This window comes from Mandrillus leucophaeus, unplaced genomic scaffold (assembly GCF_000951045.1).
Source record: "Mandrillus leucophaeus isolate KB7577 unplaced genomic scaffold, Mleu.le_1.0 Scaffold88, whole genome shotgun sequence".
Classification (NCBI taxonomy): Eukaryota; Metazoa; Chordata; class Mammalia; order Primates; family Cercopithecidae; genus Mandrillus; species Mandrillus leucophaeus.
Genome location: NW_012109585.1, coordinates 6,135,130 through 6,150,595, shown reverse-complemented (window position 1 = coordinate 6,150,595; position 15,466 = coordinate 6,135,130). Strand labels below are relative to the sequence as shown.

Here is a 15,466-nt window from a genome sequence, read left to right as displayed (position 1 = left end):
AAAAAAAAAAAAAAAAAAAAAAACCGTGGAAAAGCATCCCATGTTCTGTTCATGGAGTAGTTAGTATGGCAGTGCTCTCCAAATTGATCAATAGAGTCAATGCAAAAGATGTTCAATATTAGTAATTAGAGAAATGCAATCAAAGACATACAATAACAAGTACTGGTAGGAATGTGGAGAAATTGAAACCCTCATTCATTGCTATTGGGATTGTAAAATGGTGTAGCCACTTTGGAAAGCAGATTAGGAGTTCTGCAAAAGGTTAAGTATATACTTACCATATGACCCAACAATTTCACTGCTATGTATATACGCCAAAGCAATGAAAGTATGTACACACAAAAAGTTGTATGTGAATGTTCACAGCAGCATTAGTCATAGTAGCCAAAAAGTGGAAACAACCCAAATACTTATCAACTGATGAATGGATCATTGAAAATGTGGTAGACCCAAACCGTGAAATAACTATATATATATATATATATGGTTGTTGTTGTTGAGACAGAGTCTTGCTCTGTTGCCTAGGCTGGAGTGCAGTGGTGTGATCTCAGCTCACTGCAACCTCCACCTCCTGGGCTCAAGCAACTCTCCTGCCTCAGCCTCCCAAGTAGCTAGGATCACAGGCACATGCCACCGTGCCCAGCTAATTTTTGCATTTTTAGTAGAGACAGTGTTTCACCATGTTACCCAGGCTGGTCTTGAACTCCTGACCTCAGGTGATTCACCCACCTTGGCCTCCCAAAGTGCTGGGATTGCAGGTGTGATCCACTGCACCCAGCCCAAACCATGGAATATTATTAAACCATAAAAAGTAATGAAGTACTGATACACTGCACAATGACACAGATGGACTTAGAAAAGAAGCTAAGTAAAAGAAGCCAGTCACAAAAGACTATATATTGTATGATTCCATTTATATGAAATGTCCAGAATAGGCAAATTCATAGAGACAGAAAGTAGATTAGTGGTTTCCAGGGGCTAGAGGAAGAAGAGAATGAGGAGTGACTGCTAACAGGTATGGGTTTTCTTTCAAGGGTGATGAAAATTCTAAAATCAGATCATTGCTGATGGTTGCACAAGTCTGTGAATATACTAAAAATGACTGAATTGTATACTTTATAAGAGTAAATGTTATGGTGTATAAATTATATCTCAATAAAGTTGTTACAAAAAAGTAATTAACTAACCAGGTTTTTTTTTTTTTCCCTTTGTTTTGTTTTTTCAGATGGTCAAGGAATTCCCAGCTTTAAGTCAAAATCAAGTGACAAAGATAGAACTGGGGTGGATGTGTAGTCCATTATTAACTACTACTTCTTACTTTTCTCTGGAATAAAGGATAACTATGAGAGGATACTATAGAAATCAATTTTTTATTCTTAAAAGGACCATTGCTAATTTTTCACTTACAGTCATCTCTGGGATTGAATTCCATTCATAAAATCCCTTTTACAAGAGCTTTTCTAGCTTTTAGTAATGGGCTGGAATAATTTTTATTTCTTCGAATTTCTTTCTCTTAGTCAGATTTAAGTGTAACCTGCTTTGCTTATTCACCCGTGTGTTCCAAGTCATGATTTTGCTCAGCACAAATAAAATGCTCTACTAGTATGAGGCTGGTAGAAGGGGAACTACCATTTAATGAGGCCTGTAATGTGTCTGACGCCCCACTGACATTTCCCATCCAATGCACACAGCAAACCCAGGAGCAGGTATTATTGTCATCTTTTTGAAGGTGAAGAAGCAGGCTAATAGAGGTGAATGGATTCTCCAACATCACACAGTCCAAAGTTGCAGACCCCGAGAAAGCCTGTGTTCTTTGCTGAGCACCAGTCCACCTTCCAGCGTTCTCAGTTCCGTGCAGGGCAGATGGGGTTCACTTATCTTTATGGTCCTTTATAGCTCTGGTAAAAACTAAAACTGTCGGACTTCGGCTACTTGGAGAGTTAGTTCAAGGCTGAGGGTGATTTTCCAAGTGCAATGTGTGATACTCCTCAGCCCAAGAACCACATTTTCCAGGCTGATTTTCTATGACTCCTAATTAATTGTTCATTCAACAATATTCATTCAACAATTTGCTAAGCACCCACTGCATGCCTAGCACCATGCAAACACAAGTCATCTAAAATATGATTATACAGATTATTCAGGTTTTAGAACTCTGTCCTTCTGCTGGAGGGTGGTGAGGAGGGGGTGCCTCTTTCCTCTGTAGTCAAAGAGCAAGGGTGAAGTGGTCCAGAACAGGGCCCACTCCACCCAGGGCTGCTGGTCTCATGCATGCACATGTGCACATCTGTCCTGTAAAGTATGCTTGACCTTGAGCTTTGTGAGGGCCGGGACCTTGTCTTTCTTGTGCCCCACACAGAGCCTGGCCTGGAGCAGGTGCTCAATGTCAGTTGAATCAATGAATAAGCTTTTTTTTTTTTTTTTTTTTTTTTTTACCAATTCACTAGGAGAACTTGGGCTGGTCGCTTTATTGCTCTGTGCCTTCATTTCCTCATTTGTAAAACGAGGATAAAAAGAGTACCCATCTCACATGGCAACCCTGAGATCCTCTGAGATAATACATGGCACTCAGTGAGCACTCCACACACTGTTATTGTCTTTCCCATTACTCCCTTTACTACAGGGAGGCATGGAGGTGGCACATCCCTCTATGCCAAGAGTGACCTCCCATCTCCTATTACCTTGTCCCCTGGATTTTTGTTTCTTAAATTAGAGCGAAAGGCCACGTGGCCCAGTTACATGGAGCTTACTCTGCTCTGTTGTGAGAAACTTGGTCTGGGACCCTGCTGATGGGACAGACATAGTAACCCTGGGAGGCCCCATCAGAGGGACAGAGAGAGGGGAGGTAAGCTATGTTTCAGAAATGTTAGGGTTTGACTTGAAAGCACAGCCCCAAAGCAATGCCAGCCAGTTGCTCACCAGGACATCCGCCATTAGCCTCTGCGCTGGTCATGTGTATGTATGTGTGTGTGTGCATGTATGTACAAACTTGTGCAGGGACCCACAGGGACAGTTCTGTCCCATCAAGGAAGACACTGTCTCCCACTGGGCCCACCATGTCACTGTTAACCACAGGGAGGTTTTGTGGCCCTGGCTAGTGGGGACCGAAGACATATCCCTCAAATCTGAAGGGCCCAGGGGCAAGCAGGGCCTGGTTTCCAAGAAAAGCCCTTTCTAAAGGGCCCCTCTTAGGACTGGCAGCTGATTTACTGGACTCTAGCCCTTTGCTCCAGGTAGAACTTCGTCTGCCAATCCTGTGTCCTAATACCAGGCCCCTCACAGCTTTCCAAAAAGACACTTTCGGCACCATAACTTCCCAAAGGAGAGCCCTGCCCTAGAGTCAACCATGGGCAGCCATGCAGTCTAGCTGCCTTCCCCTGCTGGTTGTAAGCAGGGTCTCCAAAGGCAGATAGCACCCTGCATGGGCTTGGGGCAAACGGCCACTGCGTGTGCATGGCTCTTCCTGTGCTGCATGATGCTAACAGGGCTTCTTGGGCCCCTCTTCAGGGAGGGAATGGGATTGAAAGCCATCAGTGCAGAGCCTACAGGAAGGAGAATGATGGGAGCTGGCCCTCACCTCACCCCTCTTCCCAGTGTCCCCATTCAGAACTCCTGCCTCTGCTTCATTTCCTGGAGAACGGGTTTGACTCCCTACCAGGGCCAGCTTCATGGGCATGCAACTGTGCAGTCACACAGAGCCCCACACTTGGTTTCAATGCTTTGCCATTGCTGTATTGAAATTCTTAATAATTTTTGACCAAGGAGTTCTGCATTTTCAGTTTGCCCTGGACCTTGCAAATTAAGTAGTCAGTTCCCAGTCCCACCCTTTGCTCATGCAATGCCTGGCTCCACATCTAACAGCCCTCCTTTCCTTTCTGTCTCTAAATCCTATCTATCCTGCCCTAAGGCAAAGTCCAGACAGAGAAATATTTGAAAAACTACAAAGGAGAGCACATTATATTTGAAAGAGCTTTTCTGCTTAACTGCAGATGGAATGATGATGGTTGGCATGTTAATACCGCTACCAATCTTGAGTTCTTCTTGGCTCTGTCCAAGGCTAAAGGCTGTGATGGAGGCCTTCTACTCCTAGTCCTGGGTAATTGTCTCCTGGTGTCACATTCTTTGAAGAAGTGTAGGGCCTCATATTTAATAAGCTCATTTTGTCTTGCCTTAGAGAGTACAGGTCCAAGCAGGACACTGGTACAAGATTGGGTTCTGAGGCCTAAAGAGGTATCTATCATGCTGATTTACTTGCTGTGACTTCAGACAAATCCCATTCTCACAGTCTCAGTTTAATCTTCTGCAAAATGGGTCACACCACATTATGAGGCTTTGGGGCCTCAACTGCTCATCTCTCTAAGTCAGAAGCAGATCCCAAGCTTTTAAATGAAACTTTGGACAGTTATTTTTGGAGGTAGATGGCCACGAATGCAGGCACATGTCTTGTTTACCACTTCTGGTCTATGCACTGGCAGAACACATTAATCTGGCTATACAGTTTTAGAGGATTCATTTCCCTTTCTCCTGAAGCCCATGCAGGAGCCCCAGGTGAGGCAATCCTACTCTGGGTACAGTCTCAGATTTATCCTTGGATTGTGCCTGAATGGCAGAGTGCTGAGTTCCTGGCCCAACTTATTTTTCTTCTGCAGAGCTGTGTTGGGCGTTGCCCGTGGCCAGCATTGTGAGCCCTGTGAGAGGCGGCCTCATGAATCCTGCTATTGTCTCTAGGACAGGGCTATTCTCGAGGACATTATCCTCAGCATCACAGAGTGGCTCCTTTGTGGAAGAAGTACATAGGAGAGACTTCTTTCAGATCTCAGTATTCTTTACAACTGTGCTTCTGTGAATAAGTGAACTACTTCAGATACTGTAACCCTTCTGAGAACTGAGCTGCTGGGATACACAGAGCCAGTTTTGGAGCCCCGTCTGGCAAGCAGGCAGGCCTGTGGACAGGATAATCTAGGGTCAGTCTTACCCCAGGCTTGGTTTTTACAACTTCCCCCCTCTTTATTTTCCATTTGCCCCAATTCCCTTAGCTTTTTGTTTTACATTTTTCTCTTGTATGTGTCTTTATAAACACCTCTGTCTGCTGCAGAATGAGGTGTGATATAAATATGTGAGTTTGTGCTTAAATCCACACTTTCAAGGGAGTTATGAGGATTCAAAAGCAGCCCCACCCAAGATGGAACTAGGGCTGGCTGGGAGGCAGGGGTCTTTCTCCAGACTGGATCATCTTGCCACAGACAGCAGCCCCCAGAACCCAAGCCCGAAGTGCTCATTGGCATCTGTTTATTTATTTATTTATTAATAAATGAAAGGTCACTAAACACACTTTGAAATGTTTGTCACCTCCCTTGATTTTGCTTAATTGACTTAAGTCAAACTGAAACTGACTGAAACTCTCATTTTGTAGATGCACTGGCAGGGACTTGTTAGGGCAGCGGCAGCCCACAGGCCCTAGGGAATGGGAGGGACCATACTTCTGGAAAGGCCGGATGGGAAGGAGGGTGTAGGGATGTAGAGGGGAAGCCAGGGAGCCCTGGAGAGGAATAAGTAGGCCCCAGAATGATGGGGCCCTGAATTAGGTCACAAGCTTGCCCTAGGCATGAGTGGACTAGGGACCACATGAGTTTTTGGAGGGGTCTGCTCAGAAAATAAAGTCACAGAGCTCCTGGAACAACTTGCACTTTTCAACAAGGGAAAATAAATTTTACTCCTGGACTAAGTGGCCGTGCCCTCTGCCTTGCCCTTCGGGCTTTTCAAACACCTCCCCTCTGCACTAGGCTGGCTTCTGAAGATGCAGTGCCACCTTTACTTTGGACTGCCTCACAGCTGAGGGGTCACCAGTCACAGCCATGGCCTCGGCTGGCCTCTTGCTATGTAACACGAGCAGAGTAGGAGCATCACCCTCCCTTTCCAAAGAGGATACTGAGTTTCAGGGAGGGCAGTGACCTGCCCCATGTTACTCACCACAGTCCCAGCACAGGCCAGTCAAACCCAGGGCTGCAAGGCCTATGCCCTTTGCACGAAGGCAATATCCTGGCACAGGGGAGGAGAGTCTGCCTGGCAGCCGTACTAACATTCCCTCGGAGCTGGGCTGGGGTTGAGGTCTGCCTTGGGGCTGGGCTCACGCTTCATGCTGTCTTCCTTGGCAGTGGAATCTGGTGTGTGAGGACAACTGGAAGGTGCCCCTCACCACCTCCCTGTTCTTCGTAGGAGTGCTCCTCGGCTCCTTCGTTTCCGGGCAACTGTCAGACAGGTAAGGACATGGGAGGGGAGGAAGGTGGGATGGTGCCCCTTGTCGATCACTGCCTATCTTGGGGCTGGACTGAATTCAGGGTATTTCTACCCAGAGAAAGGGAGGACCCTCAGGCCACTGATTCAGTGATAGGAGTAGCCCTGATGTCTCCTATTCACCCTGCCCTCAGTCCCCTTCACCTGGACACACTTTTGTTTATTCCCTCAGCCTCATACTCCCAGGGCTTTGGCCAGTGGTGGGGAGGGGCCACTGACCTCACTGGAAAGTGGGGTCCTCATACCACAGACTCCTTGACAAAACATGACTCTGCCATCACCACTGCCCTCCCTGCTCCACCACCACCTCAGGGGCAGGGGTGGATGGCACAGGATCTGTCTGCAAACAGCCAGCAGCCAGACAGTGAGCCCCAGTTGTGCACACACTGCTGCTATGGCTTGGACCCTGTCTGGACACTGAGACCACAGAGCTGACGCTGGCTCTGGGCCTCATAGAGCTTACAGGGCCTGAGGAGGCAACATCACAGCCCCGGGAGACAGTGTTCCACAGGCCCCTGGATGTGCTGTGGTGACCAGTGCAGGAAGTTGGGGGTGCTAAATAGCAGTGTTGGGGAAAGCTTCCCAGCCCAAGCCAACAGCCAAAGACCTGAGTTTGGAAAATGGGGCAGGAAAAGCTGTTTTGCTCACACCTGTGCTCCATTCTACCCACTCATCACTACCAGAATGTGAAGGTAACACTTAAACCAACTTCAGTGTCACTGAAAGACATTGCTGAAAGCTACACCTTCCCACAGAGCAGTGGTTTGCAATTTTGGTTGTGTGCTACTCATCTGGGAAACTCCAAAATCCTAATACCCAAACTGTATCCTAAAATCTTGGGAGGTGGGGTGCTGGCATCAGTATTTTTTCCAAGCTCTCCAGGTGATTTCAAGTGCAGCCAAGGTTAAAAACCACTTGCAGAGTGACTCTTAGTTCTGGATTTACAGAATTTTCATGTTGCTGATTCAAGAAATATCTGCAATCTGTGCTGTACCCACTTTCCAGAAATGTGCTGGTAGCATCTATCTGTGGCTCCTTCTAAAGAGCATATTTCCACATGGTCCTTGCGTATGCTGCTCCGTGCTTTTGAGGCATGGTGACTCCACAGGACGCTGAGAATCTCAAAAGCTATCTCCTGAGCAGACAGATGCCTGAGACCTCACCAAGGAGGAAGATGGGAGGGTGTGACAGGGAAAAAAGTCTGCCAGAGTCCTGAAAAAACACTAAGTCTGCATTGATGCCTGACTCAGGGCTTGCAACACACCTTGGCAACCTATACATCTCATGTTTTTGGTTATACTGCATTCTCTAGGTTTGGCAGGAAGAACGTTCTCTTCGCAACCATGGCTGTACAGACTGGCTTCAGCTTCCTGCAGATTTTCTCCAACAGCTGGGAGATGTTCACTGTGTTATTTCTCATCGTGGGCATGGGCCAGATCTCCAACTATGTGGTAGCCTTCATACTAGGTAGGAATGGCTTCTGGTACACGGGGTACTTCCCTCCAACCCTCTGAAAGGCCCAGAAAGAGGAAGTCATTGGGTCATTGGGCTGTGCTTCCAAAGCCTTTGGATATATGTGTGTTGGGAGGGAGCTCTTGGAGCAAGTCAGGGGCAAGGCAGGCACTCACAGGGAGCCACCTCTGTGCTGAGCCCTGAAATATGGTGAGGAAGAGCTGGAGCCATTAAGAACCAGCTGCACAACAGCTGAGACACATTCTCAGGAGCACAGGGCTTAAGAGAGGCACAGAGGAGGACATTTTAGGGGAAGGGCAGCCTGAGGATGTCTTTGATCTGAGTTTTATAGGCTTGAGACTTCTTCCTGGTTGCCTGTGAAGGGACTTAGGGTAGTCACTGTGGCCAGTACACAGGTGGGGAGGCTCATGCAGACAGGGGGAGTTCAGTGCCAGCCCGCCATCACGGGGCCGATCTGGCCTCACCCTAAGTCAGAGCCCATCCCAGAGTCTATCAGCTAAGCACAGGACAAGCCTCCCTGCACTGATAGTAGCCCCATCTGCTGTCAGGCTGCATGAGGAAGACTCATCAGCTACAAGGTCATGAGGCGGTCCCTGGGGCCCTCAGCAGCTTTTCCTGGGAGGGAGTTAGGTGAGCTCCAAGCAAGTTGATGAGGGTCATCCACAGGAGTGAGAGAGTGTGTTCTCTGAGCCCAGCGAATGGGCAAATGAGAGAAGCAGAGGTGAGGGGTATCTCTGGGATAGTAGACACCAGTTCCCATCATCTCTAGGGTGATAATATATTCTAGGTGGCTCAATACCATCCCAATTTGTCCCTATTGTCACAGCATCATTATTAATACTCCTTTAATAGAAGTCTAATGATTCTTCTTGCCTCAAAAGTCCGAATCTGGTTAGGTGACTCTGATTGCTTCTTAAGAGTCTGAAGGACTCATTGGCTTTGGAGATGCTGTGCTGTCTTAACTGATGGTGTGTATACCTTCTGTCAAGTTGCCAGAATGGAAATATTCCAACTCTACTCCCTTAATTATTTGCAAAGAGCCCCGTACCATGGGCTCAGCCTCAGTGTCTGCAGAGGGGAGGAGGGAGGAGAGAAGGGGGGAAGAACATGCTGGAGCCACATGGTCCCAGCAGATAGCACACTCTTCAGCAGGCTCCAGCGGGAGGAGGCTGCTCCCCTTCCTGCAGGGGGAAGGAGCAGGGTAAGATTTTCTTGAAGATCTTTTGTGTAGAGGGCACAGGGAGCTTCAGGCCAGTGTTGTTGGAAACTGGAGGTTGGAGGATCTTAGGACAGAAATTACAACCTCCTAGTCCCCAGTGGCTCCAAGAACACAAGGCAAAGCCTATTGTCTTCATGTTCAAAGTCCCCAGAATCCATCTTCCGTGTGATGATCCTCCCTAAGCCTGAAAAACCCAACATGTGGCTCTGCTTGGGCCAGACACATACCAAAAACCAAACAGGCCTCCCCAAAACAGAAGACTGTGACCAGCAGGCCGATATCCCAGGAGGACCTGAAGGACCATCTAGAACAAAAGGGCAGAGAGTCACGGTGAAGCCAGAGAAGCTCTCTCCGTGGGAATGGGAACAAGGTGGGATTTGTGCCAGGTGGTGGCATCCCCGGTTCTATAGAATGGGCAATATTGAGATCTGCCTTTTTGGTGGCACATTGTGCTTCTGGGGCCTCCAAGCCTCCCCTATGTGAGTGGGTGAGGCAGGGAGAGCATACCCCAGGTTTCCTACAGGAAAGGGCTGCCCCCTGGCTCTGACACTATCATCTACTCTCCTCCCAGCTCCCCATGCAGCGTGTGGTCCCACATGCAGGGTGAAGAAGGGTAAGAGGGCCAAGGGGAAAGTAAGGCCATGGAAGATCAGTCAAGCCAGCAGTCAGTACGTAAGACCCTGGGTGCAGCAGCCTCGCTATCAGCCGGGATCCAGGCCTCTGAGGGCTTGCTATCAGCCTGGGGCCAGGCCTGTTGTAGGGTGCTATGGGAGCCTCTCCGGTGATAGTTTTACTCCATTGTGCTCTGCAAGAAATTGCTGGCTTTTGTGTCCTGGTATGAGACTCACTGTGTTGGGTTCTCAGGTCTGAAAGTTTAACTGTCCCCAAAAACCAGCCTGCTCTGGAATGGCTGGACACCTCAGTCAGCGTCCAGCCTGACTGGGGTTGGGGGACACAGTACAAAGACAAAGTGGCTGCTAGCTTCCCTACAGTGCAGCAGCGCTCTCTGGTGTTTCTGGGATAAAATAGCTTAATTCCAGGTTGTATTTGACTAAAGTAAACCAAAGGGTGTGGTCTGGGCTGAGGAGTTTGGTAAGTGCCTTCGCTTCCGCCCTCTGGCCCTAAGGAAGGGTTGGCAAAACCCTGCATGATAATTTCACATTAACTTGGGAAGCCAAATTCCTCCCACTGTCAAAGCAGTGCAGAAATGAGTCCTTGTTTTGTGCTGCTTTTTAAAAATGATCAAGGCTGCCAGAGTCATAGCTAGAAAAGAGAAAGACAGAACAGTGCTACCCAATACAGCATAAAGCAGACATGCCTAGACGTGATGGTGTTGCCGGAATGATGCTGATTTAGGCGGAAATGACCACTCGGGACCAAGGACACTAACCTACCCACGCTGCAGCTCCCCTCACAATCTCCTACTGTTGCCCAGAAATAATGCCCTCCACCTGTCAACGGCCTTCTGGGTAGAATACCATCAGTAGCCTCTCTTATCCCCCATAACTAGCTGCTTAAACACAAAAAGTTAATTACCTCCTGTCCTGACTGATTCATTAATTCAGTATTTTTCAGTACTTCTAACATCAACCTCCCATGTGACAGGTCTTTGGGCATGCTGAACCATTTAAAGCTTTGCTTCCTCTGACGTCTAGAGGTTCCTCCTTTTGATAGGTGTGTGAGTGATGGCATTTTCCTTTACAACTCTGGCTACCAGGAAGCTCGGGCAAATTTGAAATGTAACTACATCAATGATGCAGCTTTTATCAGCCATATATATATATATATTTTTTACTGTTTCTAAATTGAAAAGTTGAAATATAATTTTGTCTTAGCCTGTTTGGGATGCCATAACAAAATCCTGTAGACTGGGTGGTTTAAACAACCGAAATTTATTTCCCACAGCTGTGGAGGGTAGAAGTCCAAGATCAAAGTGCCAGCAGGGTTAGTGTCTGGTGAGGGTTCTCCTGTTGGGTTGCAGATGGCTGCCTTCTCTCTAATTCTTTCTTCTGCGCAAGTGCTCAGAGAGAGGGAAAGCAAGAGAGAGCAAGCCATAGAGAGCTCACTCTCTGGTGTCTCTTCTTGTAAGGACACTAATCCTATATCCTATCAGGTCAGGGGATCAATGTATGAATAATGGAGGGACACAAACATTCAGTCCATGACAGATTTGCATACCATGATATTCACACTTTTAAAGTGTATAATTCAGTGTTTTTTAGCATATTCACAACGTTGTACAGCCAGCAACACTATCTAACTCCTCATCACCCTGAAAAGAAACCCTATACGAATTAGCAGTCATTTCCCTCTTCCTCATGCCCCTGGCAACCACTAATTTACATTCTGCCTTTAATGGATTTTCCTATTCCGCACATTTGATATAAACAGAATCATATATTATGTGGCCTTTGTGACTGAATTCACTTGTTTTCAAGGTTGATCCATGTTGTAGCATGAATTAGTATTCCACTGGATGAAGACAACACATTTTGGTCATCCATTCATCAGTCATTGAACATCTGGGTGTTTCTACTTTGGGGCTGTTACGAATAATGCTATGAACATTGGAGAATAAGTATTTTTGTGGATATGTGTTTTTTGTTTTTTTGTTTTTTTGTTTTTTTGAGGCGGAGTCTTGCTCTGTTGCTCAGGCTGGATTGCAGTGGCCGGATCTCAGCTCACTGCAAGCTCTGCCTCCCAGGTTCACGCCATTCTCCTGCCTCAGCCTCCCGAGTAGCTGGGATTACAGGCGCCCGCCATCTCGCCCGGCTAATTTTTTTTGTATTTTTAGTAGAGTCGGGGTTTCACCGTGTTAGCCAGGACGGTCTTGATCTCCTGACCTCGTGATCCACCCGTCTCGGCCTCCCAAAGTGCTGGGATTACAGGCTTGAGCCACCGCGCCTGGCCTAGTGGATATATGTTTTTAATGCTCTTGGGTATAAGGTAGGACCTCTGCTAGGCCCTATGCTGATTCTATATTTAACCTTTTGAGGAACTGCCAAACTGTTTTCAAAATAGCTGCATATTTTTGTTCTTTTCAGCAAGGCACAACTTTTTACTTTTCTTTATATCTTACTTTAATGTTACCATTATTTTATTGTATTTAAATTTGAAGTTGCCTCAAAATTTCCAAGGGATGAGCTGGCATATAAATCCATGAACATGATGCAGAAATCTGCTGGCATACCTTATTTGCATTGCACCATGAGAGGGAAGAACTGGGGGGACCCAGGGAAGAGCAAGAACTCACGCCTGTCTATTCACAAGGAGCTCACTGCCTGGTTGTCCCTCTGCAGCCAATGCAACTGTCACTGTGGACATGGGGACATGGGTCAAGGGAGTGGGGCACATATTACTGGGTATATACAGAGATAGGAAATGTTACTTTTGACTAGAGTGATTGGTGTAGAGAGAGGGGAAGCCCTGAGCAGGCGAACATCTGTTAAGCCTTGAAGAGGGGTTCTACTGTCTTCACTGGGCCTTTTTGCATCAAAGGCATTGTACTTTCCATCATTCCTCTGACATGCAGCACATTTCAACTGCTTGACCAGGATAAAGAATAATTATTACTGAGCACCTGCCACATGCCAGACACCCTCCTAGGCACTTTACATACATGGTCTCAGTCTTCATAATAATATCTCCACGAAGGAGGGTTTATCACAGTCACTCTAGTAGCAACTTAGCATCAAGGAACCCAGGCTCTCCCCTTGCCAGATGGAGGACACTCCTAGCCCAGGGTTCCTGGCTCTTACCTCATATCCTGGCAGCTGCACTACAGTCTCATTTCTTGAGCTGGGGTCTACTTAGAGCCTATGTTGGTCATTTATGAAGATGCATGTCCTGCCTCTGTGTGGAATGGGCCCGGCAGTTCCTGGGGCAGGTACTGCTCTACATGGAAGGGAGCCTGGCCCTCTCTAAGTCACCCCCTCTTGGAGAGAGTGCTCAGATTCAGATGGGTGTGACAGGTGGTGGGCAATACTCCTAAGGCTATCCTGGCCCTCATCCTAGCCAGGTCATGTCCCTTTGGCTTAGATGTCAATGTTTCACTCCCAGGAAAAACTCAGAGGCCCAGCCAGACCAAGACCAACCAGGCTTTGCCCTAGAAGCAAAGCAGACAGAAGAGGCAGACAGAGCACAGGGGACCAGGACAGGGATCCCCAGTCAGCACAGCAGGAGTCACCACTGTCATCTGTTTCACTGCCACATGGAAAGCTCGTGGCAGCGGCAGGCCATGAAAGATCTGTGTAATCAGGCTTCTCTCCTAGCATTCCTCAGAGGGGGCTGGCTGGCCTCCAGTGACAAGCCCAGGAAGGGAAAATGCAACTCTACTTCTGAAAGGGGGATAAGGTGGGTGGATCACCTGAGGTCAGGAGTTCAAGACCAGCCTGGCCAATATGGCAAAACCCCATCTCTACTAAAAATACAAAAATTAGCCAGGCATGGTGGCAAGCGCCTGTAGTCCCAGCTACTTGGGAGGCTGAGGCAGGAAAATCGCTTGAACCCAGGAGGCAGAGGTTATAGTGAGCTGAGATTGCACCACTGCACTCTGGCCTAGGCGACAGAGCACAAGTCTATCTCAAAAAAAAAAAAAAAGAGAAAGAAAAAAAAGAAAATTGTAAAAGTGAAATCAGGATATGGCCTTACCCATCTCCCCTCATGTCTCTATTGGAATCTCAGTTGAAGAACTGCGTTATAAGGCCAAGTCATGCCCCCAGTAATTTTTTTTTTTTTTTGGAAGGTAGACCAGTATCCATAGAGCAAATAAGGCTTGAATCCTGGTACACTACTTATTATGTGCATGAATTCAGGCAACTGGCTTTAACTCTGAAGTCTCAGCTAATTATGTATAAAGTAGGAGGAACATTAGTTTTTATTTTTGTTTTTGTTTGAGATGGAGTTTTGCTCTTGTTGCCCAGGCTGGAGTGCAGTGGCATGATCTCGGCTCACTGCAACCTCTGCCTCCTGGGTTCAAGTGATTATCCTGTCTCAGCCTCCCGAGTAGCTGGGATTACAGGCCCATGCCACCATGCCTGGCTAATTTTTGTTTACTTAGTAGAGACGGGTTTCATCGTATTGGTCAGGCTGGTTTCGAACTCCTGACCTCAGGTGATCTGCCTACCTCGGCCTCCCAAAGTGCTGGGATTACAGGCATAAGCCACTGTGCCTTGCCTGGAATATTAGTTTTTATATAACTGGTGTGAAGGGTCAAAGAGATAATATATGTAAACACTTAGCCTGGAACCTGTCTCAAAGTATCTACTCAAAAAAATGCTAGCTGTGAAGATGGTGATCCTGTTTAAGGAAAGGTGACTGCCTAAAAGTCAGAGAGCAGAAAGTAGGGCTAAAAAGGAATTGTTTCAATTTGTACCATCCATGCTGTCCACAGGAAGGCAAAGCGAGAGACCCATAAAGTCTCTGTCCCCAATACGCACTCTGCAAAGTTATATAACTGTTCTGGTCTGAGACTCACGCTTAGAGAGGGAAATTATCCAGGAACCCAGTAGTGTAACTTCTCTTTTCTTAACAAGGTCATGAAGGTAGGATAAAGCTCCTCTGGCCTCACAATTCTGCAAGATTCTCACTTGATCCTGCACACTCTCTCTTTTCCAAAATCAAACCCTCTGCTGCTTCACTTCTGAATCTCTGCTTAGGAATAAAGCACCCTCTATTTATTTCCACATCATAATCACAGCCAAAGGGGTTAGAAACCAGTGCATAGCAGGAAGGTCATTAATGAGGTCAGAAAAGACCTGGAAATCATACTCATGATCCTCAAAGAAGTCAAGCCCTATCCTTGGAAATGGGTTTATAGGCTGAGCAATGCTCTGGGTGGTTAGGACAATTGTCTCCAACATGGGACACAGGAGGCACAAAGTACTGGCTCTTTCTGTCAGTCCGGGTTTTTAAATGGCCTCTCGAGAGGGACCCACTAAGGCAGATCTCTCAATTATGAACAGTGAGGGAGAATGAGTGGGGTGGGATGGGAACAGGTAGGTGATAAAATGAGAAACCAGCCAATGTAGTAATTTTGCTGCTTCTCTGGAATGAGCTCTTAATCCCTTTGCCTGTGCCTAGAACATATAAACATGATTGAGAAAATCTCTCTTGAAAGGCAAGCATGAATGACCTTTGAATTATCTGTTTTGTATCTTCCGGGTCACTACTCTGTAGTGTGGGCAGATCCCCAACAAAAGGCAGAGCCATTGCCATTGGTCAAATCTCTGCCCTAGGTGTAGAGAACCAAGGGCAGACTCTGGAAAGGGCCCGGAGCTCCGTGACAAGAGAAGGAGCTTTGTTCTTGGACTCCCATCTGGTGCCGAGTGATCCACTGTGGCACTGAGCAGAGGCCAACAGTTGCCTGCATGTCCTTTCCCAAAAAGCAGTGCCCGCACCAAGCAGTCATGCGCCTTTCTGCTGTTCAGGGAAAGCTCTGTGGAGTTCAATGAGTGTGTGGCCAGGTCTAGGGCTGCTGCC

At 47.2% G+C, this 15,466-nt stretch overlaps 1 protein-coding gene and 1 long non-coding RNA gene across 4 annotated transcripts in view; one reads left to right on the top strand and one right to left on the bottom strand.

The window, feature by feature from the left end:
- Positions 1–15,466, top strand: part of LOC105531355 (solute carrier family 22 member 4) — a 133,000-nt gene that overhangs the window by 19,920 nt on the left and 97,614 nt on the right. The window contains exons 2-3 of one of the 3 annotated variants that reach the window (XM_011969282.1): positions 6,156–6,259; positions 7,607–7,761. The exons of the other annotated variants lie outside the window; for them this stretch is intronic. Of the exons in view, the coding sequence (XP_011824672.1) occupies positions 6,156–6,259; positions 7,607–7,761 (259 nt within the window). The remainder of the gene's footprint in view (positions 1–6,155; positions 6,260–7,606; positions 7,762–15,466) is intronic. 3 annotated transcript variants of the gene reach the window in all.
- LOC105531356 overlaps positions 5,287–15,466 on the bottom strand; it is a 72,109-nt gene continuing 61,929 nt past the window's right edge. The window contains exon 7 of the long non-coding RNA XR_001004787.1: positions 5,287–6,248. This is a non-coding gene — a long non-coding RNA (uncharacterized LOC105531356). The remainder of the gene's footprint in view (positions 6,249–15,466) is intronic.